Below are 26,820 nucleotides of genomic sequence, written 5' to 3' on the forward strand. Positions count from 1 at the left end.
ACGTGGTTGTGAAGCAGCGTCTTGCAAAATCTAACTTCACAACATCCGTTTTAATCACGATCATTTGTAAGACTCTGCTTTTATTTTAACATCATGCTGAAATAAGTGAAGACAAAGACAACCTGAAGTAAAGTCTTGTGGGTTGATTTTAGAGCTTTTAATTTGACCATCAGGCACCCAAAGACAGCTCAAAGAACATTCACAATTTGCAAAAATAGAATCAGAGTTGATTGACAGTATTCCAGCATTTGCAATATGAAAGAGTAGTGAAAATGCAGTATCAGTTTATGATGAACTAAATTTGAGATGATTTGCAACTATTATAATACCCAGAAACCAATAACAGCACAATAATTACAAGTAAAACAAATTACAAATTGGAAGAACCATAATTACACGAGTGACCTAACTGAATTTGATATCGCTACGATATGAATAATGCATCTGAAACCTAATTTTATTTTTCAGCAGCAATATAAAACACTAACCCTTTTCCAGTGCCCATTATTATATTAAAGTGAAAAACTATTTTGGGCCTTGAGTACTTTGGACAATTCTGTAATTATAAATAAACACACAGATAAACCTAATTAATGCAGAAAACTCAATTCTTCATTAGTCTGGAAGCCTGTAATTGAGACTAACACAACAAAATATAAAACATCCTTTTTTTAATCCACAATTTAATCAGGCTTTTTAACATATTTACGTTAACTACAACCCTCAACGAAATCATATCAGTGCATCTTCAGCTGTTCTCGGTATGAAGAATGGACTGTCTTAATAAGTGATCACTGCAAGCTCAGTGTTTAACATCAAATTAAGTTAAAAGTTAGAAAAGAGAAGCAAACACTTTATAAAAGTGAAATCAACCTGACTAATCTGAAGCCATATTTCTTCAAGCGAATGCAGAATTGGGCAAACTTAGTAACTATCAGACATTAGTATGATGTACAAATGAAGCTCTTTAAGATGGAGGAATTTGCGGCGTGAAATCAGTCGGTCTCTTGCAGGATTGTTGAAAGTGCTTGTATAACATATAGGCTTCATTTGTTTTTGTTTTTTCTCCCATGGCAGCAACTTTACCTATAATTAGAGTTCCAGAAACATGACATTAGTCAGTGACATCATTGAATTAAAAGACATCAGTCACATGTCCTGAATTAAACAAGTGTTCTACACTGGATACAGCAAAAACAAACACATTTCTCCATGTCAAAAGAAAGGGCTCCATTATATTGCTGGAGATTTGCCACTTGTGTTATTCTGCATACAGAATTACAGATTTAGTGATATACAAAGAATCTCTGCTTGAAGTATTTTAGATTATTCTGGTTTTTATTTATTGAGTTAAATTGTTGAAGATCATGCAAATGCTTTGATCATCTGTGTTCAATTTTTGAAGTAATTTTTTTCTGCATCTTTTAGTAGGATGCATTAGGTTATACGAGAGACCTGCAGGCAAACAAATGGTTCTAAACAGGATTTGCATTGAAAAAGTTTTCAGCTCCTGTACTTTCAAAATAATTTTGCATAAATACACATTGATATATTCGGTTGTTTGTTTATTACAAAATCCTCCTAAGCAAGGTTCAGATTCTGTGTGGCCTTGGTAATACCGAATTGCATGCATCCGTTTTTAGACATGATGCAAGAAGATAAATATTTAAGAAAAAATTGAATCTGTAATCAGCTACACCCAACATCTGTATTTGCAAGAAAGTCTACAAATGTTTAATTTAACAATCAAATGTGAAGTAAGACTGAAAGATTGGGTTAGATGAAAGGAACTGCAAAATTGACAATCTTTCAGTAATAATGCCGTTCAAATGACAAAAATGAACAAAAGATTGAACGCAACACAAAATAGAAGCTCTGCGTATTACAATTACACTCACTTGACATTTTGAAAAGTACATTCATTCAGTCTCTTGCCTTTTTAAAGTATTGAACACCTCAACAAACAAAACAATCAACAAACATTCATAGAAACAAACAAACATGCATGCATACATACATACATACATGCATTAGGCCTTAGCAATAGTCAATATAATTCTTATAGTGCAATATATAAAAATGACGGCAGTGATTTTTGGAGGCCGGTATATTGTCTATGTTATATAAAGAAGTTTAAGATGATGGTGGTGATGGTGATGATTAGGTTATATAATAATACATAATAACATAAGGTTTTTTTTTTTTGTCCAACACGCTGCATTTTGCTTTCTGTGGATTATGCAGCATTTGCGCACACACATATACGCAACATTTTCATCCACCTATTTTTATGTGTATTTTGAATATGCGCATTTAATTAAAAAACAAAACAAAATCTGGGTTGATGGAAACGACAAAATAGCATATTGTAAAACATCCGACATGTTGTTTTGGTCATTCTAAAACGCCTGAACCATTTCAGTATTAGTGTTATTATATTACTAATGACCTCCAGAATCAAGAATGTCTGTGATTGCGTCTCACGTCTTCAAACGCCACCGCAAGTTCACTGCATGTCAGGATTGCGTTATGAGGTGGAAGACATTTATTGAATGAAAAAACGATTAATGCAGCTTCTCCTACCACAACAAATTCTGTTTTTATTATTGATATTTGATGTCAGTTAATCAAGAAGTGACCATTTTGTTTGACTCGTTGGATGGAAACGCTGCTTTATTCGCACGTCTGTTATGCAATAATCCAGTTATGCTCATAAAGTTAAAGTTAATTTGCATTACTTGGCTAAAGAGATGAAGCTGTTAAACACACTCGAAAAATCAGCATTAAAAAATGCTGCAAACCTTTAACAAACAGTCCTGTCTTGCCTGATTATTAAAAAATGGCGCCTGAGATGCTTTAAAACACTTTTTTTTTTACATCTATTGTTTATTATTATTTATTCGTTTTAAGATTTTTCTTCATGTTTTAATTTTAAATGTCTAAATATTCTTAAAACTATAAAGTTCTTTGAAACAGTGTACCTGAATTATTACACTATTATGTTATAAAAATTTATTATTTTTTTATTAGTGACAAGTTATGAAGTGGCAAAAAAATTGTTTATCGCAATTAATTTGCGTGCAATACATCACCCAGCAAAAAACTGATATCGTGACAGCCCTAACATGCATCAGTATTTACACACATAAACCGGAGTCTATTAAGCACTCAGAAAAAAAACAAAACAAAACAAAACAGCATCATTATACCCATTTTTGAGCTTGTGGGGTCCCTAGCATAGCAAAAGAACACCATAGAGCATGCTTTATTCATTTAACTACCATTGGACCATGAAAGTTTTTTAGCTAGACTTGGAAGTGATGGTTTATCAGACAAGGCTGCGTTGTGGTTTAATGCTTTATGTTTAAAGTGAAGATCTGAAGTGTGTGCAAAAGTGCAGTGTCAAATCAGATTAAATAAAAGTGATTATGGGATTCCACCAAGGATATGTATTGGTGCAGTTATTATTGACTTGATACATAATTGCTTAAAGCTGCAGCTAGGATTTTATTTATCAGGGCTGAAAAAAAATGACTTTTGTAGGAATGCAGTGTATTAACATGCTCCATTTCATTCCCAGCTGGATGCTGTGCATCATTTTGCCTCAATCATCGACTGCAAGTTTTCTACACATCACTCTGCATGATAAAATGGAGTTTCCGGGTCTTCTCTTGCTATTCAAAGGAAAATTTGATATTTCTGTTTTTTGATTAAAAAAGTGGTTAGTAACTATTAATCTTTTAGTTGTGTAAATTGCTTCCTTGTCCTCATTTGTAAGTCGCTTTGGATAAAAGCGTCTGCTTATTGACTAAATCTAAATTATTAATTGTGTTTCTGGTGATATAATATTCATCTGTCTTTATCTAGACAGTAAAACTGCTTTTTTTTCAAGTGGTTATTTAGTAAATAAATACTTAATTAAAAATGAAAAACATCATGACAGACACCAGTCTGCTTTATTTAAATGTGGGTGATTTGGTGCATGATTTATTTAAACATTTCTCCTAGAAATGACATTTTAATTCTGACATGGAAACACTTGGAAACACTTTTAAAATCTCTCTCTCTTTTTTAAAAGAGGCACTGGTGTAAGTTGGTCCGTATACGTTTTGCTCATTTGTTTTCCAATTTTAAACAGCAATAGATACGAATATGGTTGTTTATCAGTTTTTTCTTTTACTAAAAAGACACCAAGTAAATTCATTCATTCATTTATTTTCTTTCTTTTTAGCTCAGTCCCTTTATTATTCTTGGGTCACCACAGCGGAATGAACCACCAACTTATCCAGCATATGTTTTATGCAGCAGATGCCCTTCCAGCTGCAACCCATCACTGGGAAACATCCACACACTAATTCACACACACATACACTACAGACAATTTAGCTTACCCAATTGACCTATACTACATGTCTTTGGAATGTGAGGGAAACCGGAGCACCTGGAAGAAACCCACACGAACACAGGGAGAACATGCAAACTCCACAAAGAAATGCCAACTGACCCAGCCGAGGCTCAAACCAGCAACCTTCCTGCTGTGAGGCGATAGTGCTATCCACTGCGCCACCACACTAAGTATACAATAATAATAATAAACCTATCATTTCTATTATTATTTAGGCCTACAGTAGATCTGAAACAATCTTGTAAACCAGGTGCTGCTCAGAAAAGGCTCATTGCCCAGCATCAGGTGCACAGCAGCAAGTTTGGTGGCGAACTATAGGCCTATTATTATTATTAATATTATTATTATTTAAGCCTTGCCTGGAAACAGTCATGCAAACCAGGTTCTAAACGAAAATGGCTATCTTTGCTCAGCATCAGGTACATAGCAGCAAGATGTTTGCCAGCGAACCTTATAATAATGACAAATGTCTAATAATGCTGCTAATTTAAGTTATGCATACACAATGAATGCAAGGCTAAAAACTGATCAAATGACAATGTGTCAACTTAGTTTATATAAATAATTAAATAATATTAAATAAATTATTGCGTGCTGATTCACAGAAGACTATTATTTTGAGGGTGACGACACAAGCTCAGATTTGGTTGACCAATCAGAGAAAAATAGATGTTTCAGAACGGTCTACATGTGTATAATTATTTTTAAGGTTGTTTATTCGTTTTCCTATCCTAAACCAAAAAAACGTAAAATCAAGCCAAAATATTGTTGTTTTTTCCAGTTTTTTGTGGGCAAACGAAAACTCATAAATGACCATTTTCTTCATTTCCTTGATTCCATTTAAAATCGGAAAACAAATGAGCAAAACGTACACAGACCAAAGTTAATGGTAATCTGGCCACAAATTCTGTTGTAAACTTAACTGACCTGTTCTCAAATTAGAATTTTTTGATAAGATGAATGGGGTTCTGGCCGCAGAAATGCAACCACCCACATTTAAATGTCAATATTTGTATGATGTTCAGAAACACTGCCGATTGATTTGAGAAAGTAACAAGAAAGGAAGGAGATGCTTCTTATTCTTTTATAGACTGGCTTAGATCATAGATCCCTTTGTTCTTACCACGAATGTGAGGGTATTAAAGCGATCCCTCTTCATTTGTAGGCACCTTTTGTTTACGTTTTGACCTGCAATCCAAAAGTCCAGTATCTGTATATGCATGACTAAATAACTAATATAATACACCTCAAACCAGGAACACTCACAAGACATCACCCAGCAAACAAAAACCCTTCCACCAACTAATATAATACACCTTAAATCAGGACCACTCACAAGACATAGCCCCAGAAACCAAAAACCCTTCCACCAACTAATATAATACACCTCATAACATGACAAGACATAGCACCAGAAACCAAAAACCATTCCACCAACATGGAACCCTTTCACCAAACAAACAAACAAACAAACAAACAAAAACAGCACATGACAAACTAACCAAAACACACACACACCAACACAAATCTCTAGACTTAGAGATTTGTGAAAGACAAAAATGGTTAAGGAAAGCAGATTTCCACAATAATTTTTCATGGGAACTTCATTGTCCACTTTTTCAACCTTCTCCCAAAAGAGATTTAAAGCATGGAGATATAAATCATTTCACAGCATGAAAATCAGGACCAGAGATTGCTAAACTAATGGTCATAAGAAATAAGTAAGTTTATTTAACTCAAAGCATCTCCATTTCCCATTAAAAAAATGTGTGGAACTCTAGATATCAAGTAAGCATAAATGGGATAGTTCAGCCAAAATTGAAAATGGCCTCATTATTTACTCTCCCTCATGTGGTTTTAAATTTTTACGAATGTCTTTCTTTACACAAAAGAAGATATTTTATGGATAATACCATAGAAAACTACCATGGAAGTCAATGGGTGCCAGCTACCAGCAAGTTTCAAAATATCTTCTTTTGTATTCAACAGAGAGGAAAAAACTCAAATAGGCTTTGAACAAGAGAAGTTCTAATAAAATATCAGAATGATATTTGGGTGAACTATCCTATTAAGCAGATGAGACAAAGTTGACCACTTACTGTTTCGTAACGAGCATATAAACTCCAAAACATCCAAGTAAAAGTAAACCTGGAACAAAATAAAGGAATTGTGAGAACTGAAAATGACTAAAGTTAAAAGAAGAAAAAACTATTGGTGTATTTTTCTTATAAAATTACATTTTCTAATCATCATTCTACACTGTAAAAAAAATAAATACATTTGAGGCTTGTAATTTTCATTAAAAAATGTATGTGGTCATTAAAAATAATGTGCATATTTTCTTAAAAAATTATATTCTGGATTTATTATAAAATATTGAGATGATTTTGCTAATAAAATCAAGAAATAAATTTCACTTGTTTTTTAAGCAAACTAGTGCAATTATTAGGCTTAACTTGAGAAACTAATTAAGCTAATAAAATTGAGGAAAGATGGCTTCATATTTATAAAAAAAATAAATAAAAAAAAATCACTCTTTGCGGATTTGATTGAGATGTTTGCATTTGAATCTCAACAACAGCAGTGATCAGATGACATTTTGAAGGAGCACAACATCAATGAGCATGTTAAGAGGTAAGCATTAATAGTTTATAATGTTTATTGTCTTATATGAGCTCTTTTAGGAAAGACGCATGCCGTTCATGCTTGTTCGGGAGATTAGTTTTTGCCATACAATGTTTTTAGGGATACACAAGTACTTTTGACCACCCAACCATAGTTTAAACAGATTTGCTTCTGCGTTTATTATTAATAATATATTCACATTGAACAAATTATTTGCCTTTTAATAATTAACAGCAATGACCAAGCATTGCTGTTAAAGTGTTGTGGACGAACAACAGGGATCTTGTTAAGTGGTAAGCCTAAGCTAAAGTTAAGTTAGCTATAGCTATTCAATGGGGTTTATGCACAGCTAGTACTTTTCCATTTCATAAGGTTACTTTTACAGCATTGATGATGTAATGAACTGTGTTTATATATAATACTGTATAGAAATACTAATATTTGTTTGCTTCATTTTTCAGATAAAGAAATGTTTACAGTATTTTCCCACAAAAGAAGAGCAGTTTAATCAGGCAGATTTTGATGAAGAATATGGGTGCCAAACAGCAGGTATTTTTTATAATGTTATCAGTTTATTATTATTATTATTATTATTAAGCAATATTACTAATTTCTACACTTTTGTTGCGTTTGACCTCACATTAAATCAGAGGAGATGTCCTCTGTTGCTGGTCTATTTGTATGAAAAAGAGGAAGAGCTCATCCAGGAGTGCAATGTAAGTGTCTTAAAGCATTTCAGATATTTATAGTTTTCAGAAAACTGCATTTTACATTTTTGAATTACTGTTCACAGAGATACAAGGAAATGGTTTATTTTTTAATGTATGTCCTTAATTTGTTTTGGTAACCCTTAATCATTTGAAATTTAAACTGCATAATCTCATAATAATAAACTTAATGTTTATTTTTTAAAGTGTGGGAATGCACAGAGAATTGCTGTTTGCCAGAGGAATGACCAACTATGAGGATTTCTACATTGTCTTGGAGGATGAGTGAGTCATGGCTGGCGTGAAAAATCTAGAATTGCTGAACTGGATTTATACAAATATTACCCAAATTAAAATCACCCTAAAACAAACTTATAATAGGTTTCTGATACAAGCTCACAGCTACAACCTTTGGAGAAATTTCACTGCATTAATTAACTGACTGATTGATTGTATTGCTAATATTTCGAGATACAGCTTTTATACTGGTTTTTTTTTTAATGTAATACACAAATTCTGTCAGATTTTGTAAAAAAATGTAACTATTCCTACAAAAGAAAGTTGGCAGAATTTTTTTTTCCATGACATGAATAAAGAACTTTTTTCAGAGCTTAACGTTGCTGTAGACTTTAAATAGATTTGTTTAACAAATTGTATGTATGATCTTGTTATCAGTGGAACATGTATTAAAATGATATTTGGCAAGAATGCATTGTGTATGTATTCTATTATAAATTATATATTTTACATTTTATGAATGAGTAATTTTCATTATTAATTATGGGTAAATGGTGGTGGATTTGCTTAAATTCTAAAAGCACATTTCACTAATAATATTAAAATAATCATATATCACTCAAAAAAACGAGTAATTTTCACATGATTCTTTCAAGTGGTTTTTGTAAAAAAAAAAAAATCAAGTTTTGAAACTACTTTGAAAAAATAGCGGTAATAATATTGAACATATTTTGTTAAGTACATAGCACATAAGATTTTTTTTACAGTGCATCAAATATTGCATCCAATTAATAAAAAATAAACAGACAAGCAAACAAACTGCAGTGCAACTTTTGTCAGGAGGATGTTACTTTAAAATGAACTTCTTACCGGAACCTGACATGCATAAAACCCCATAAAAGCAGACGTAAGTCTAACTTATTGGCATTTATTGTCATGCCTGAGACTGTAAATGGTACTGATGTGTGCACAGCCTTCAGTCAGTAAAAAAAAAAACAAAACAAAAAAACAGGGCTGTCCAGTAAAATGATTTGGCTGCTGCTGCTACATTACTTTCGTTTATTTATTTGCATTACTTTGTAAAATAATTATGCAAGTAATTCAATAGCATTTAATTATATTGAGCTGTTCCAGTATCTTATGATATATAAAAAACAAGTTGATTTGAAAAAAAGCAAACTTATTTAAAACAACCCAAGACCAGAAACCTCAGATATTCAGTCTGACCCTTGTCAAGGTCACAAACGCTTGAGATAAACCTCGTTTTTGGATCAGCTTCCATTTCTCACTCTACACGTCTCCAAGCTTGTTGGATAAACATTTTGTTTATAATGACTGCTGTTGTAAATGTGTACTTATTTTAAGCTACTAATTTTATTCCTGTAAAACTTAGATCATTTTAAATTGTTTTTTTTTCTCCTCTCAGTGCAATTTTGGCCCAGTGAACTACATTTCCCCCTAAGACCAAATAAACTAAAAGATGGCTGAGACAAGACTTACCACCACTACCGAAAATTCCACCTAAAATCGCTGCAAAAAACAACAAATTGATAAAATTTAAATAATTACAAGAAATGAATGGAATAAGACAAAAACATTACAGATTTGTCCTTACAATCTATCAGATCAAATAAATATCTCAACACAACAAGTCTTAAACCCAAATCTAAAACTGAATTTAAAAAGTAATCAAACTCTGACAAGCACAAAAATGTTTGACAGACACACAAGTTTACTGAAATACTCAAATAAAATCACATACAATCCACGGGTTCATACAATATACAAAACAAACAAAAAAACAAAAAACACTGATTTCCACTAAATAGCATACATGTCATATAACATACAATATCAAATGGAAAAAAATGACTCACCTCCTAGAGGTGCGGAAGACGATGATGATTTTTCTTCTGTGGAAAGAAAATTAACAGAAAAATAAATAAATAAAACACACACACGATAAAATAAATTAAACAAGAAGAAAGAGTGAAGAAATAAGATACAAATAGACAGATCAACTAGAGAAGACTGTAAAAGATAATAAAATAAATAAAATAAAAACCCTAAAGCTTTGTTAAGCTGCTTTGGAAATGTGTCATGCTTCACCAATACATCTGAAGTGAATTGAACAAACAAGTTCTAGAAAGGAGTGATGCATTCTCAGGCAGGCAGGCAGGAGGACAGTATGGAGTATTACAAAAAGAGTAATTTTAAAGAGCTAACATCATCAAGATCTAGTTAGAGAGAGAGTGAAACAAGAATCTTACAGTAACTGAACAATATACAATAAACTTGACTTAAACCAGGATCAAAAAATGGAGTTGTAAGTACAAATGGCAATATAAAATTGCAAACACTTATTATTCTGAGTTATGAGTTAATGAGTTAGGAGTTAATCTTGGCAAGAATAAAGTGAGTAGTACAAACAAACAAACAAACAAATCTTTCAGAAAACAAACAGGACAGGGCAAAATCACTTCAGTAATTAAATGACTTGCTGCAGCATAACAGCAAAAAATGTATATAATGACTTAACATTTTTTTACATCAGTGTTCCTCAACCACATTCCTGGAGAACTACCAACACTGCATGTTTTAGATGTCTCCTTTGTATGTCACACCCATTACAGGTATTTCAGCCTCTGCTAATGAGCGGATAATCTGAATCAGGTGTTTGGTTAAGGAGACAAAGGAAAAAGTGCAGAGCTGGTGGTCTTCCAGGAACATGTTTAAGAAACACTTTATTAGATTACATTCAATTAAATATCCTTAACTGCATGAGTCAGGACTAGACATTATTAGTAACTCACAAATTCATGAGAACTTCCCTAGCTAAATGTTGGTTTTTCCCATGATCTACTTTAAGTTGACCATCATCATTACATAAATATTTATTTACATGTTTATGTAATGAACAGCCATTGAAATAGTCTCAGGACTTCCAGTTTCATTATATTCATAATAACTATATTATACTTAGAATAAAGAGGATACCAGAACATAACCTGCCCGAGCAGGTTTGCCATGTAGCGCAATATATCGTGGTCACAAAAAAACTATTAAAAACTGAGCTACCTTTTAGTACCTAAAACCCAGGATTGGTGCAAATTAAACTATCTGCTTATTAAGTGTGACGTCACGCGAAGCAGCTTCCAGGTCCAATCGATCTATCAGACTGTATATTAGACTCATCAAATGGTAATAATAATCGTTTACAAAGCGGTGTAATACTTTTGAAAATCACGATCGCAATGTACATATCCATGCCTGATATCTGATGGCCAGAAAGTGATTTTTTTATAAATTGTTAAAATTTTGTTATTTGTGATGCAGCGAGTCCAGAGACACATGTGTGTAGACAATGACTTTATATAAAATTCACTTTAGTGTGATATGACTAAAAAGTGGCCATAAATGAATACTTTCTCAATTCAAATGAGTAGCGGCTTGGACCCCGAAACAGTATTCCATAGGTCATGACTTAACAAGCGGATAACTTGACTAGCTAGCTAGTCAGCTATTCTAGCTTTACACTACAAGCCACCAAACCTTTTCTCTCTGTTTTTGGGGAAATATTCTGGAAGATTCTAATTTCAGAATAAAAACTGCAGTATACCATTTAAGAACAAGCATATAAACACTCACCACACAAAAATGCTGACATTTTTGGACTTTACATGCTAAATTCAGGGTTTCCTAAACCACAGAATTACCATTTGATGAATAAATGGAGTACATATACACTACTGAAAATTCCAATAGCATGTGATGGCAGCAAAAATTAAGCAGCAATGTACCGTCAAGTCTTTAATTTTCATTCTATCTCTTTCTAAAAGTTTATTTTAATTAAAGATATGATGCTACAATGCACATTATCTTAATCTTTTATTTACTGCACACAAATTTAATATTCAAGATAAACTATCTATGTACGAAACTTGTAAGGATAACTTTGGGTAAAAGATTTGCACCTGTGCAGTTTCAATGGGCTATATGCAAAGCTAGTGTTTTTCAACTTCTTGAAAGCTTTATGTGACTATTAAAAATTTAATATGGTTCATTTTACAGCATTGATGTTGTAATGTAATTCAAATGTAATTAAAAAAAAAAGACGAAAACCCATGTAACCGCCAGCAACGTCATTATCAACAAGTGAGTGCAGAAATTCCATTGAAAGTACTGGAGCAAAATTAATTTCCATATTTTAAAGACATGACATGGAAAAATATAATTTAATGGAGTGCTTTTTGTTTTTGTCTGATACCCACTTTATGTAGTATCTCAGCCAGGCAGTGAAGATCGATGTTTTAAAAAAAAAAAAATCATATTATAAACACTGCGATTTTGTATGAGATGGCAATTAACCGACAATTAAAAGTCTGTGTGCATATACCCCATTGTACCCCATATTGGAAAATATAAAAATGTAGTACTAGAAAGAAAAAGTTTAGTAGTACTTCCATGAATCGTATGAATAGTACTTACATGAAAAAAAAAAAAAAAAAAAAAAAAAAAAACAGCCACTTTTATTCTCAAATAATATGGGAAATTTTCTAAACCATTAATCACTGAATAAATTTGAAATTCCTAGTACAAAATTTTGGGCCACTACTTTTTCTTAGTTCATAAGTTCTCTACCACCGCTATAGAATGCTCTCTCTTTCCAAACATTGATGATGTTAACTCTTTTAAAAAAGGGCAAACCTCAATGATTTAATATTGGAGTATACAGTATGTAAAGAGGATAATACCATCACCATCAGGTAGCACTTTAGATGTTGTGTGAGATGTGGGTGTTCTGGCAGTTGTGGGTGCTCTGGCAGTTGTGGTAGTTGTAGGTGAGGCTAAGAGTTACACATACAACATATTTGTTAGGGAACTATAATTGCAAGTTAAAAAAAAACTACATAACCCAAGAAATGCAAATTGCACCCTTTTTTTACCATGTGGGTAAAGATTAGCCATTCAGGTTTGGGGATTTCTTAAAAAAATACATTAATACTAATTTTCAAGTAAAAGATTACAGTAAAAAAAAAGGCTGAATTTGACAGATTTTTTTTTTGTTTCATGATTTTGTTTCATATGACACTGGCATTACATGAATATTAAAGGGCACATAGATTACCCCACTCATATTTAATAAAAGTCTTTTGTGTCCCTAGTGTCTGTAAAGTTTCAGTTCAAAACACCCATCAGAGTATTTATTATAGCTGTTTGAAGTGTCTGTATTATAGCTGGGAAAAGGTTGTTGCTGTTTTTTTGCACTGGGCCTTTAAGGCTAGTCATCCCCGACCAACGTTTCCACGTGCCTGTCAACAACATGCCTCAATCGCCGTCCTCGGCTGCCTCAGGAAGCAGATCTCACGTAACATTTGTGAGAAATACTACAGTAAGAACTTTACCAATCAGTATTTGATGCATTTTTTTTTTTGTAGAATTGCAACGAGTTCACGCACACACAGCGCAGACACACACACCCACACAGCACAGACACGTAGCGCAGACATACCCACACATACAGAGCGTAGATACGCAGACACGCCCACACATACAGAGCGTAGACACGCAGACACGCCCACACATACAGAGCGTAGACACGCAGACACGCCCACACATACAGAGCGTAGACACGCAGACACGCCCACACATACAGAGCGTAGACACGCAGACACGCCCACACATACAGAGCGTAGACACGCAGACACACCCACACATACAGAGCGTAGACACGCAGACACACCCACACATACAGAGCGTAGACACGCAGACACACCCACACATACAGAGCGTAGACACGCAGACACACCCACACATACAGAGCGTAGACACGCAGACACACCCACACATACAGAGCGTAGACACGCAGACACACCCACACATACAGAGCGTAGACACGCAGACACACCCACACATACAGAGCGTAGACACGCAGACACACCCACACATACAGAGCGTAGACACGCAGACACACCCACACATACAAAGCGTAGACACGCAGACACACCCACACATACAGAGCGTAGACACGCAGACACACCCACACATACAGAGCGTGTGTACATATATATACACACATATATATATATATATATACATACATACATACATATACTATATCTCCAGGAAGTATTCATAGCGCTACCCTTTTTCCACATTTTATGTTACAGCTTTATTCCAAAATTTATTTCCTCAAAATTCTACACACAAATACCCATAAGGACGATGTGAAAAAAAGATTTTTTTTAATTATAGCAAATTTATTAAAAATGAAAAAGCTGCAAAAAAAAAAAAAAAAAAAAAAAAAAAATCACATGTACATAAGTATTCACAGCCTTTGCCGTGAAGCTCTAAATTGAGCTCAGGAACATTCTGTTTCCACTGATCATTCTTGAGATGTTTTAACAGCTTAATTGGAGTTCACCTGTGGTAAATTTAGTTGATTAGCCATGACTTGAAAAGGCATACACCTGTCTATATAAGGTCCCCCTTAAAAGTGCATGTCAAAGCACAAACCAAGCATGAAGACAAAGGAATTGTCTGTAGATTGTAGACAGGATTGTCTTGAGGCACAAGGCTGTGGAAGGTTACAGAAATATTTCTACTGCTCTGAAAGTTCCAATGAGCACAGTGGCCTCCATCATCCGTAAGTGAAAGATGTTTGAAACCACCAGGACTCTTCCTAGAGCTGGCCGGCTAACTAAGCTGAGTGCTTGGGGGAGAAAGGAATTAGTCAGGGAGGTGATCAATAACCCGACGGTCACTCTGTCTTAGCTCCAGTGTTCTTCTGTGGAGAGAGGAGAATCTTATAGAAAGGACAACGATCTGTGCAGCAATCCATCAATCAGGCCTGTATGGTAGAGTGGCCAGATGAAAGCCACTCCCCTCCTGGAATTTGTCAAAAGGCATCTGAAGGACTCTCAGACCATAAGAAACAAAATTTTCTGGTTTGATGAGACTAAAATTGAACTCTTTGGAGTGAACGCCAGGTGCTACGTTTAGAGAAAACCAGGCAACGCTCAACAGGCTAATACCATCCCTACAGTGAAGCATGTTGGTTGCAGCATCATCCTGTGGGGATGTTTTTCAGCAGCAGGAACTGGAAGACTAGTCAGGATAGAGGGAAAGATGAATGCAGCAACGTACAGAGACATCCTGATTGAAAACCTGCTTCAGAGTGCTCTTGACCTTAGACTGGGGCAGATTGACCTCAGACAGTTCATCTTCCAGCAGGACAATGACCAACTGACAAAATATCAATGAAGACAATGACTTTATATAAAATTCACTTTAGTGTGATATGACTAAAAAGTGGCCATAAATGAATACTTTCTCAATTCAAATGAGTAGCGGCTTGGACCCCGAAATGAAATGGCTTCACAACAACTCGTGAATGTCCTTGAGTGGCCCAGCCAGAGGCAAAAACTAAATTCTATTGAACATCTCTGAAGATCTCTGAAAAAGGCTGTACACCGTTGCTTCCCACCCAACCTGATAGAGCTTGAGAGGTACTGCAAAAAACAATGGGCAAAAATTCCCAAAGACAAGTGTGCCAAGCTTGTGGCATCATATTCAAAAAGACTTGAGGCTGTAATTGCTGCCAAAGGTGCATCAACAAAGTATTGAGCAAAGGCTGTGAATACTTATGTACATGTGATTTTTCTGTTTTGTTTTTTTTTTGTATAAATTTGCAACAATTTAAATAAAATCTTTTTTCACATTGTCATTATGGGGTATTGTGTGTAGAATTGAGGAAATAAATACATTTAATCCATTTTGGAATAAGGTTGTAACAAAACATAGTGGCAAAAGTGAAGCACTGTGAATACTTTACGGATGCACTGTACATATAATAACTTGCGCTGTTTAATTTTGGCGAGCTACCATTATAATTTGAGGCACAAAGGCGTTACTTTTAGTGTACTCTCAGACAGGTATATTTTTAGTAATGCATTTTTTTAATTAATGCCCAGTGTGATTAATTGTTTTAATACCTTTATCATCTAATATGACATGCTATCTCAACTAATAATAATAACTGCAAAAATTAATTTTACAAATTAACAAAAAAGAATAGAAATAAAGACAAAATAAAATGACAAGACTGGAATATTTTTGACAAGTTATTTTGTTAAGCATTAGTGTCTTCAATTGCCAATGGCCCACGTGTGCCTGCAGCACTCACTATCCACACAACAACTCTCTTTATATACCACAAAAGATTTAATCAAACACACCACCACATTTAATAATGTACTTACCTTTGCAGGTCAGGAGCAGTTTTGTCCATTTGGTTTCCTCACAAGTAGCTATCCTAGATACTGTTGAATCAACTGGCTCATATCCACTCTTGCACTTAAATGCTACTTTGTCTCCATGAGGAAAAAGGTCTTTGGAGCTGAACTCCTCTCTTAAAGTGACATTTCCTCCAAAATTAGGCACTCTACAAGGCTCTGTAAAAAATATGCATGATAATTAAACTAATAGTAATCATTTAGCATTACAATCTATATTTTTTACAAACCACTTGAATGTGACATATTAAAAGCTTTAAGAGTTAGGAAAATTGTGATAAAGCATTAAAGGGTGTTCATTTATGTATTAAATATATATGTATATTCTTACCAATGCACTTTGGTGGTTCAGGATCCCATCCTCCTGCTCTACAGGCGATTTCCTTTATTCCTTTCAGTGTATAGAGATCTTCACATTTGTACTCTATAAAGTGTCCTATTTTGTATGGAGGAGATCTTCCACCAATTCTAATTGCATGTGGAATTTCAGGCTTTGGACACCCATCTGCAAAATGGGACAAATTAAAAAAAGTGAACATTAGCATTTTATATTAATCAAACATCACATCAATTTGTTAGTACTAGTATTCATAAACATCCAAATAAAACCCAATTTTCATTTGTAACCGTTTTAGCAACAACTTACCCAAACATTTGGGTGGATCTGGTTTAAAGGTCCCATCATCAGAACAATGAAGGTTTGAACTTCCACTAAGACTAAACCCAGAATTACATCTGTAGGTTACAACTTGTGAATATTCATAACTTTCCAAAGGCTCATCTGAAAGTTGTCCATTTTCTATGGATGGTGGTGCCGCACATTTCACCACTGAAAAAAAAAAGGTGAAGAGATTGAATATTTTGCTGCATCACCCAGTAAAAAGCATATAAAAACTCTATCAAGTATTGCATGCTCTTCTATGAAATATTAAGCACAAATCTTAACTCACCTTCACATTCAGGATCTCTGCCATCCCATCCTCCATCGCGGCACACTCTTTGATCTAACCCATACCCAACTAACATGTATCTGAAAGAAATGATCATCTTCTTACAAAACACCGCAGACAATCTCAATTCCAAAATGTTACAATAGCAAAAAAAAAAAAAAAAGAAGAAATTTCTATAATCTGACTCACCCTGTGTTACAAATGGGTTTAATTGTGTCCCCAAACAAAATTCCAGATATTTCATATCTCCCATTTACAATTTCTGGAGGACTTCCACAGGATTTTTCTGTAATCAATTCAAAATGTTAAGCAGATGCACAATTTATAACACATGTGTACAGATAATTGATTTATTTAAAAACAGGAGTAAATTAATATTAATTATCTGCTAATATAGAGCTCAGACTCATTATACAGTGCATGCATTTTCAAGTGCAATGTAAGTGCTAGTCTCATGTCTGCAAAAAAATAAAAAATACATTTAAAAAAAGGTAAGGACTACTAAGCAATTTAAGGACTTGGTGGCCTCTACTCAGCATCTTTTACATTTCTAAATTGAAAAAAAAAACAAGAAATTTCTTTTAAAGGCATTTTGAAAAAGTTTACAATTTAAAGGTAAAATAAATGTATGTTATGTGCAAGAGATTTATTGGCAGTACATACTTTTGCAACTGAGCCCTAGATCTGTCCACTGGCTTTTTGTACAAGTAATTGATTTAGTTGCTCTTGAATCAACTGGTGTGTGCCCAGACAAGCACTCAAATGTTAAAGCAGATCCATCTGGCAAAGTTTGACCTGGACTGTAAGATCCTGATAAGACGACATTCCTTGATTCAAAAGAAGGCAGTGTACACTCTCCTGTGGAGATAAAAACAAAGCAAGTGTGTTATATAATGGAACATTAATCTAATAGTCATCATCATTATTAGCACTACTAAACTGTCTTCATTTGTGGAGCTGAAATTTCAATGCAAAAGGTTGAGGATTTTTCATTATTAATGTTTCCATATCTTGGAATGTCTAAGGCAGACTTAAATTATAGCAAAATAAAGTACAGACAACTCTGCAAACGCAGGTTCTACAATGAAATAATCCTAGTTAACAGAGTTATTCAACTGCTAATGTTTCATTTGTGGTCTATGGACAAAACACATCTTCTGGTTAGGGCCAGGCTTAACTCTATCTAGACCACATCATCCATATTTTCAGCGTATAAAGCATTTTATTCAATGTCAGAGGCTACAAGTTTTATTAGTAATAAGCAAATAAGAAAAATAAGTGCAGTAAATTGTAAAACATTTTGCACTACAAGCCAGTGGTACAATACATTAGAACAATCAGATACAAATACTTGTTTGCAATATCAAGCAGCCCAGCAGACTGTTGTACGGGCAAAAGTCACTGGGTTTATTACACATACTCAAATATATTATACGCATCCATTTCATGACTACAGTGAAGACTAGTTTTGTTCAGAAGATATAATACTATCAAGCATCAGAAGACTAAAACAGTTTTGCTTGCAAAACATGGTGTTGTTGACAGTATAAATATTATGCTGCTAGGTGATACACCACAGTAAACAAACTCACATCTACTTTTTCTTATTTTTTCTTATTATGATTATTGAGTATAACACTATTCAAACAAAAGAATATTTATGTCCAACTTTTCAGAGTTTTTGCAGGTTTTATAAAGGCAAATCTAAGCCTTCAATACTCACTTATTTAAATTAGGTTATCATTTAAATAAGATTGTGTTATCTTAGTGTCATTTTATAACTGCCGCTCCTTTTTATTGGTTTATGATATTGTTTTTTTATACAGTGAGGGAAATAAGTATTGAACACGTCATGTTATTTCCTGGGAATAATATTTTTAAAGAGCTGTTAACATGGAATTGTAAAATGGGAAAACAAAATAAATCTGAAAAACAACTTGAGTGTAATAATGAAATGACACAAGGAGAAAGTACAACACTACTGAAAAGTATTTATTACTTTATATACAAGACTTTTTGGTGATGATTTTTTTGGATATGAAAAGAATTCACATGCACTGCTCATTACAGACTTTAACAAAATGTTAAAATCTTGATGGTTCTGTGAGTCTCGTCTTTCAAATCTGATCATTCTGCAGCTTGATTTTCTTTCTCTGAAAGCATGTGAGAGTTTTAATGGCTGTGTTTTGCATGATTGTCTTGCTGAAATGTCTACCCTGGTTTCATCTTCATCATCCCGTTACTGCAGATGCTGGACTGAAGCAGCTAATATGAATTTACAATGATGAAAAGCAGAGGGTTGCTGAAGAACTGCTGAGATTTCAGCTGCTGTCTGGGTTTTCACTGCATTTATACACCTCTCTTTCTTCATGTGTTCAATACATTCTCCCCGTGTCATTTCATTTTTATTACACATAACTTCATTTAAACTAATTTGAAACTATTTTAAAATAAACTAGTTTTGTTTTCTTTACATATGTGGATTTATTTGGTTGCTACCAACATTTGATAAAAATTTGAAGTCAAAAGCACCTAGTTTTCTGAGAAAAATAGGCACATGTTAAATACTTACTTCCCCCACTCTACATTGCTCCTCATGTTCGTTGTGATCTTGAGCGGTTTGACAGGTGCCTCAAACAAAATTTATTATTATTATTATTAAGCTTATTAATAATAAGGGTTTATAAGACCCTATTATGGTATGAATAATTCAAAAGAAACAAAAAACATCCTGTGAATTTATAGGATGAGAATATTTGATGTATTGTTCTTCCGCAATTGTTTTGTTTCCTTATCCAGCGCAAATACCTAAAGGACCATAAATCCAGAGACATTTGCTCTAGAAGCAAAATTATGAGACAAGATATCCTTTCCTGCTTTCTGTAAAATTGCTTAAAAGAAAGTGAATTATAAATTAAACAACAACTAATACCTGGAACTGCATATACAACTTAATCCACACACAGCATTGATTCTTATTTTATAAGCTCACTTATAAGGTGCCATAGTGTGCATTTACTCAGCAAGTCATAGTATTCTCTTGATATCTACAAATCAGTAGGTTTGTGGCTTAGATAAGGTCAATTCCCCTGAAACAGTTTTATATGCACATTTATAACCCCAAAAATTATCTCTAGTATCAGAAGCTCAGGTTTGACCATAGTTGGAACTGCCATAAGTAAAGGGTATAAACAGAACTTCTTAAGTTGAATTTAATACCTTTTACTACCTTTTTTAATACCTTCAAAAAAAATTAATACCAGCACGACTTGCACGAGGTGCAACTGTAGTGGCGTAAATTAAATATCTTTCCAAATGGAATAACATATTGCAGATAACATACATTTAAGTAAAGCAGAGGGATTAATCAAGGTATCACAATGGGCCTTTGTCCATAGTTTTAAATCAATGTCATATATGTCAATAGTGGCTCTTCTAAGAACAGTTCGGTATGGTTACGGTTGTTTCTCCTCTGAACCTGAAACAGTGCAGCACAATTACAAACTTTTCTCGACCCGGAATTCTTGGCACAGCTAGACAACTGTGCTGAACTGTGCCGATAAATTCCGTGTGTCAGGGCTCAAAATGAACTTTTTTACTTGGCCGCACCGGTGCTCCCAACTTCAAATATTTAGGAGCACCAAAAAAATGTAGGAGCACCCACCAAAAATGATGAGCACCACTGCAAATTGTATATTAAGGGGTTTGTTGCATTTGAAAACAACATCAATTAGGGCTAACAAAAACCAGAAACAACTATCTAACTAATTCTGTGATGACTTAATAAATGTTGTACTAATTTCAAAACAAATGTTTAATAATTATAAAATAATAATGATGACAATAATACTAATATTGAATTACATTTCTCATCATCATGCTGCCTTAATTGTGCCTAAATCGGAGTTATCTGCTATAAAAAGTCCTACTGTTACTTTATGAAAAATAAATCTATGGTTTGCATCAAACAAGCATTGCAGTAAGAAATGTCCATTTTGCAGTAATGTTTTTATATGCATGTCAATGTAATAAATAATATTTCTGCAACAAAACAAATGAAAGATAATAAATCATTCAATTCAAGGCTGAAAGCTGCGAAGCAGTCATCAGTATTTAAATAGAAAATAATATACACCTCAAGAAAGAATGGACAAAAAAAAAGGAAGAAAAGTCTCAATTCTATCACTGTTAAAATGTTTTGGTTTGGGTTTGTGTCATTTTAAATGCTCAGTCTTGTTATACGCTGATTTACTTTTTGTGAAAAAAGCAGGCGAGTCAGCCGACCGTGGCAGAGCAGGAATCTCGCGATGACCACCGGCGCAATACGGCTCTTTCTTATGACCCGCAGATTCAGAACAAACTCAGTAAAGACTAGCTTCTTTGGCGATGATGTGTGCAGTGTTAGATTATACATTTAGCGGGCATTTGCGCTGACACGCAGTGAATGCAACGCATCGAGATTCTGGCACCTTCTCCGAAAACACTCGATTGATCTCAGCTGGCGGATCAACATTCAAAACATAAAATCGCTGTCATCGGTACTTTTCACTCTTCAGCCGTTTGAATTTCCTGTGATCGCTAAAGCTCCCTGTCATCTGACAGCGGAAAGCCTCGAGTGACTGACAGCTGATATGAACCAATATAGCGGCAATATAATCGTCTTCTTGCAGAGGTGGGTATAAGCCTCGCGGCTTTTTGCCAACTACAGGCATAGGCCAGTCTTTAAATCTTGAGTCCTCCAGCCAGAGGTTTGAAAACTTGCATTTACCCATGTTTTAATTTAATTAATGAATGAAGGCGAGCTCGCCTATATTGTTGGCAGCAAGCCAGCCAGGTACCCACCTCACAGGTCCTACTCTCAACATACAAATAAATCCAGGCAAAATTTAGAATAAAGGCCTGCACTTGGCACAAATTGATAATTTAACTAAAATATTGGGCTCAAAAATTTAATACCTCGTCAAATGACATTTATTACTTTTTAATGCCCTTAATTTTGGCTAATTTCATTGACTACCTTTTACACCCTGGAGTATTATTGTGCCCTGCTCTGATTCTCATCATTGCCTGCTCTCTCACACAAGCAGTGTGATGTACTCTGAAATAGACACATGCAAAATAATTTTACTTCTATTGGTCCAAAAAAAGATTTTAAAAGAGGTCTTGTTAAATCTTTTCCACAGAAATGGTGAAGTGGTTTAAGCGAGAAGGAACGAGTGAATTATCTCCCGAGTTGTGTTGCAGATGATGTATAGTCTAAATTATTTTTTTTATTTACTCATAAATTTTAAACCGAAAAAGATTAAAATATAATTGGGCCTGACTCAGCATGAATGCTGCTTTTCAGCAGCTTCCTGGTGCTCTGCAGAACATTAAAACATGCAGACACCCTTAATATCTCATGCATCAACACATGTACAACAAACAGTGCAAATAATCACCAAACACACAAAATGAAGATTATAATTATACTTTAAAAAGGAAGAAAGATGTAAGTTGGAGTTGTATTTTAAAGCTTCAACACATATAAAACCCAGACAAGAATTTATATCAACCTTTAACTCAAGAGAAATTACAGTAAGAGCGGAGGAATGTGACACTGCATAAACTTAATTAAAAAACAGCATTGTCTGCATTTTGTAAACAAAGTGGAATGGCGAGCTTTAGTCCCTGCCTGAAAATGTAACACAAATTACAACTTAAATATATGCTTAGATAAACTTTTTTTTAACTATCACTGTTGTAATCTCCTTAGGAAATGTTTCTGAAACATTGGTTATGAAACTCACAGTATGCCATTTCTATTTACTGCACTCTAATTATTCAGCTATGCCTAGGCATATTAAGATTTTCATTGTATGGCGCCTTTAATGTTATTCAGTTTCTCAGAAAACTTCTTTATTTTGATTCTCAAATAAATATCTAGATTTAATGATGTTTGTACTGGCAAAACAAAAATACAGAGGAAGATTTATTGTGATAACTGCAAATTTTGATCTAATTTAGGTCTTTTTAAGGCTTTCAAATAAGATAATATTTTAGGTGAAATTTTGGGTTTTGGGACGTGGGACTCAAAAGAACTATTTTGGGAATTGTTATAATAATTCTTTCTGTATCAGGCTGACTTAATTAGACTTCCATGATATAGAGCATGATAATAATGTGTGTCCAAACTTGGTCCTAGAGGGCCGATGTTCTGCATAGTTTAGCTCCAACTTCCTTTATCACACCTGCCTGTTTTTGTATACCTAGAAAGAGCTTGATTAGCTAGATGAGGTGTGTTTAATTGGGACCGAGTTTGGTCACCTTTGCTCTTTTTTTAAACTAATATATTGTATTCTAGAGCTCTATTCAATTGCTCTGTTATGAATATGCTGATCATTTTCTTTTACTTCTTGGTGTAACAATATATATCAGACAAAACTCTTGTGTTCACCCTAAAAAAAATCTCTACACATTTACTTGTTTTCATATGGGCAAGTGTAGAGTTTAATCTACTGTATAGCTACTGTATACCGGTTCTTATACCTATTAAAACTGAACTGTACTGGTACCTGCAAAAATGTTTCCAATTCAGAGGAAGGTAATCATCCTTATCTGATACAATCAACACAACATGAAAGAATGTGAACATGCTTATGTATCATTTAGCACTTCGGTCTAACAAGTTAATTTTTAAATGTGCTCAATAATTAAACAGGAACTTAAAAGGACCAAAAGTCACAAAACAATTTTGTTTTATATGGGTTTAACTGTAGTTTGGCAGATACAGCAGTCAAAAACACGTGGTGGGTAGACAGACAGACAGACAGATAGATAGATAGATAGATAGACTGTACGATATTGGAAAAAATGTTGCAATTTTTTAACACAATATTGCAATATTGAATATATAATTTCAGCAGATGAATTGAATGGGTCTATTTGAAAAGAATTCATAATTTTTCAATACATTGGGATGATTTTTAAGTCTTCTTTATAAAATAAAATAAACCAATCATAAACATTGAGAAATACAGTGGAGCAACAACATTGTACGAACAAAATATACAGTGCTCTATGATTTTCTGGAATTTTAGCAATATTTAAATTTAGTAATCAAATGTAAAATAACGTTTTTTAGTTTTCATCGTATATACAGATAAATATAATTATTATTTCCTAAAGTTAGAAACGTAATTTCCTAAATGATAAAAACAAACATAGATGATAAATGCTTTGGTAACATTTTTTTGTAACCTTTTAACCCGTTTTTGTTTCTTTGTGTTTTTATTGCATAACAATAACAATAGCATACAAAAATTAGGAATACAATGCTTCCATTTTTTCACATCAAAGGAACAAATCAGTAGAAAAAAATAATAATAAAAAAATAAAATACCAGTTTGACATTGCAGATCCTGCGATGTGAAGATTACGTACACACAATTTACATAAAATGCAGGGTTCCACACAATTCATTCATGTTGTCCCCCAACACAAATCGATTAAGTTAACTTAACAATTTTAACAAATTTATGTGGATTGGACATAAAAAAATTAAGTTGTGCCAATGAAATCTCAAGATTTGTGTTGCTTCAGCTCATTTTAATTAAGTACGAACGAGTAAAAAAATATTTTTGAGTGTATGCACAAATTGCGATATCGATGCTAAAATTATATATTGTGCAGCCCTGATAGATAGATAGATGGATAGATAGATAGCTACTACTCACCTTGAACATGTGTACACATCAAAAGACAGGAGAACAAAGCAACAGCGAGAGAAAGCACATTTCTTGGCATCTTATTTCGATGAATGGCAGCACTAAATACGTTTTTGATTTCTGCAATTAATAAACATAAAAACAACTTAGTTATTAGAAATTCACATTGAACTCTTTTTCTGAACAACTATTTTCTGTTAGCGGCTAGCATAACAATAACATTAGAGGCCGGTTTGAAATTATGAACGTCGCATTTCGTCGTAACCTCGCATTTTTAATTAGCCATACAACAAATACTATCACTCAGTACAACACAAGTACACGACAGAATAAAAACACATTTTTTGGTTAGCATGTTAGCGGCTAGCATAACAATCAAGACGCAATTTAGATTAAAGCAATTGCTTAAAACGAATAAATAAAAAAGGGGTTAGTCAAACTAACCAAGCCTCATATAAATATCTTACAGATTTCTTCGTTATGCTAAAAATAACGTTACGCAACGCGTTGAACTTGGAAGGGCGTGATGGCAACTAACATTACACTTCAAGATTAACATTAGATCCATAAACATTTAACGTTAGAATAAACAGTATCAACGGTCTGTTTAGTGTAATAGTCGATAACCCTAAGCCTAGCCAAGTCCAACACACACAAAATATAATCGTGTAACAACACACGCCACACTTTGAAATAACAATCATTTCGATTAAATTGTTTTTGGTTTCTGTTTATTAAGTCTAACGTTAACGTTAGATGGTGCTCAGAAAAGATGAACGTTTTTTAACGTTACCTTTAGGTGTTCAGGCTATATTTCTCACTCTTCCGTGTCAGATTAGGTCAGTTTAACTTTCCGGAACAGATTAAAGCGTACGGAGATCATGTCGGGTTAGTATTTTTTTCCAAGGAGGTGTTTTACAGCAAAGGGCGTAACCAAAACGTCATACAAAGGCCCTGGAAAAATATACCCATTACCGCCACCTACTCCACTGGAGTGTGGGCAGTAGCTTGACAACAACGTACTAGGGATAGAGAAAGAGAGAACTATCATAAAATATATTCATGCTAATTTCTTACACTTAATCCTGTGTTTTTTATATATTAAGTCTCCTGGACTTGACATGTGAGAGCGGATGCACACAGGAAATCCGCAGGGCTGAAAAAAACCTAAGTATCGCACACTATTTCCTTAATACAGATGTTAATGTTTACAAGATCCGTTTTTTATTTTTTTATTTTAATAACGCATTAGTAAATGCAGAAACCAGCGTTAACTAGATACATAAATAAACGAGTAATAAATGATGTGCAGCATTGTTTATGTGAATTCTCAGTTTACGATATTAATAGCTACATTAACTAAAGGAGACTTAACCCTTTAACTGCCTGCTCTAGCAAATGGTTGACCATGTTTTGACTGTTCTCAATAATGGTTTACACTACACAGCATATATATATATATATATATATATATATATATATATATATATATATATATATATATATATATATATATATATATCAAACAAACTAACTAACTAACAAGTAAATGAGAATCTGAAATATTTTTTATGGCATAATTAAAAAAGTAAAAAATATTTAGCATGACCACAGAAAGTTTGAGTATTTGGGCAATCTCGTTGATGTTGCAAGATAAGCGAGGGTGTTCTCTCAATAGTTTCCTTACCTACTTAAATGACACTTTTAAAATAGCAAAATGGAGTTTGTGGATGAAGGTTTCTCACACGGTTAAAAGTAAAAATAATATTAACAATAAATTTTGAGTTCATGATCAAACTATTATGATTAATCGTGATTAATTTTCTCAATAATGACAAACCCTCTAATAAGGCTACTTAATGAGAAACCTTATAACTATTAGAGCTTGAGTTGTAA

At 33.7% G+C, this 26,820-nt stretch overlaps 1 protein-coding gene across 7 annotated transcripts; it reads right to left on the reverse strand.

Annotated features, from left to right (window-relative positions):
• Positions 1 to 127: 127 nt before the first annotated feature.
• rca2.1 (regulator of complement activation group 2 gene 1) lies at positions 128 to 25,859 on the reverse strand. Of its 7 annotated transcripts, none has more exons than XM_087305644.1 (14): positions 25,718 to 25,789; positions 24,934 to 25,044; positions 17,882 to 18,076; positions 17,408 to 17,504; positions 17,219 to 17,298; positions 16,915 to 17,097; positions 16,600 to 16,773; positions 16,236 to 16,427; positions 12,735 to 12,821; positions 9,852 to 9,887; positions 9,475 to 9,504; positions 6,505 to 6,553; positions 5,529 to 5,593; positions 129 to 1,086 (listed from the first exon to the last, which is right to left on the reverse strand). In XM_087305644.1, the coding sequence occupies exons 2-13, from the start codon at positions 25,001 to 25,003 to the stop codon at positions 5,545 to 5,547; spliced, it is 1,242 nt and encodes a 413-aa protein (XP_087161770.1). In that variant the 5' UTR covers positions 25,004 to 25,044; positions 25,718 to 25,789; the 3' UTR covers positions 129 to 1,086; positions 5,529 to 5,544.
• Positions 25,860 to 26,820: the final 961 nt, after the last annotated feature.

This window comes from Danio rerio, chromosome 23, assembly GCF_052040795.2.
Source record: "Danio rerio strain M-AB ecotype USA chromosome 23, GRCz13ab, whole genome shotgun sequence".
NCBI lineage: Eukaryota > Metazoa > Chordata > Actinopteri > Cypriniformes > Danionidae > Danio > Danio rerio.

Coding starts and splice junctions, on each gene's coding strand:
- rca2.1 (XM_087305643.1), bottom strand. CDS start 25,003: ATGCCAAGAAATGTGCTTTCTCTCGCTGTTGCTTTGTTCTCCTGTCTT. Junction 17,505..17,881: donor TCTAGGGCTCAGTTGCAAAA/GTATGTACTGCC, acceptor AATTGATTACAG/AAAAATCCTGTGGAAGTCCT. Junction 16,774..16,914: donor AGATCCACCCAAATGTTTGG/GTAAGTTGTTGC, acceptor CCCATTTTGCAG/ATGGGTGTCCAAAGCCTGAA.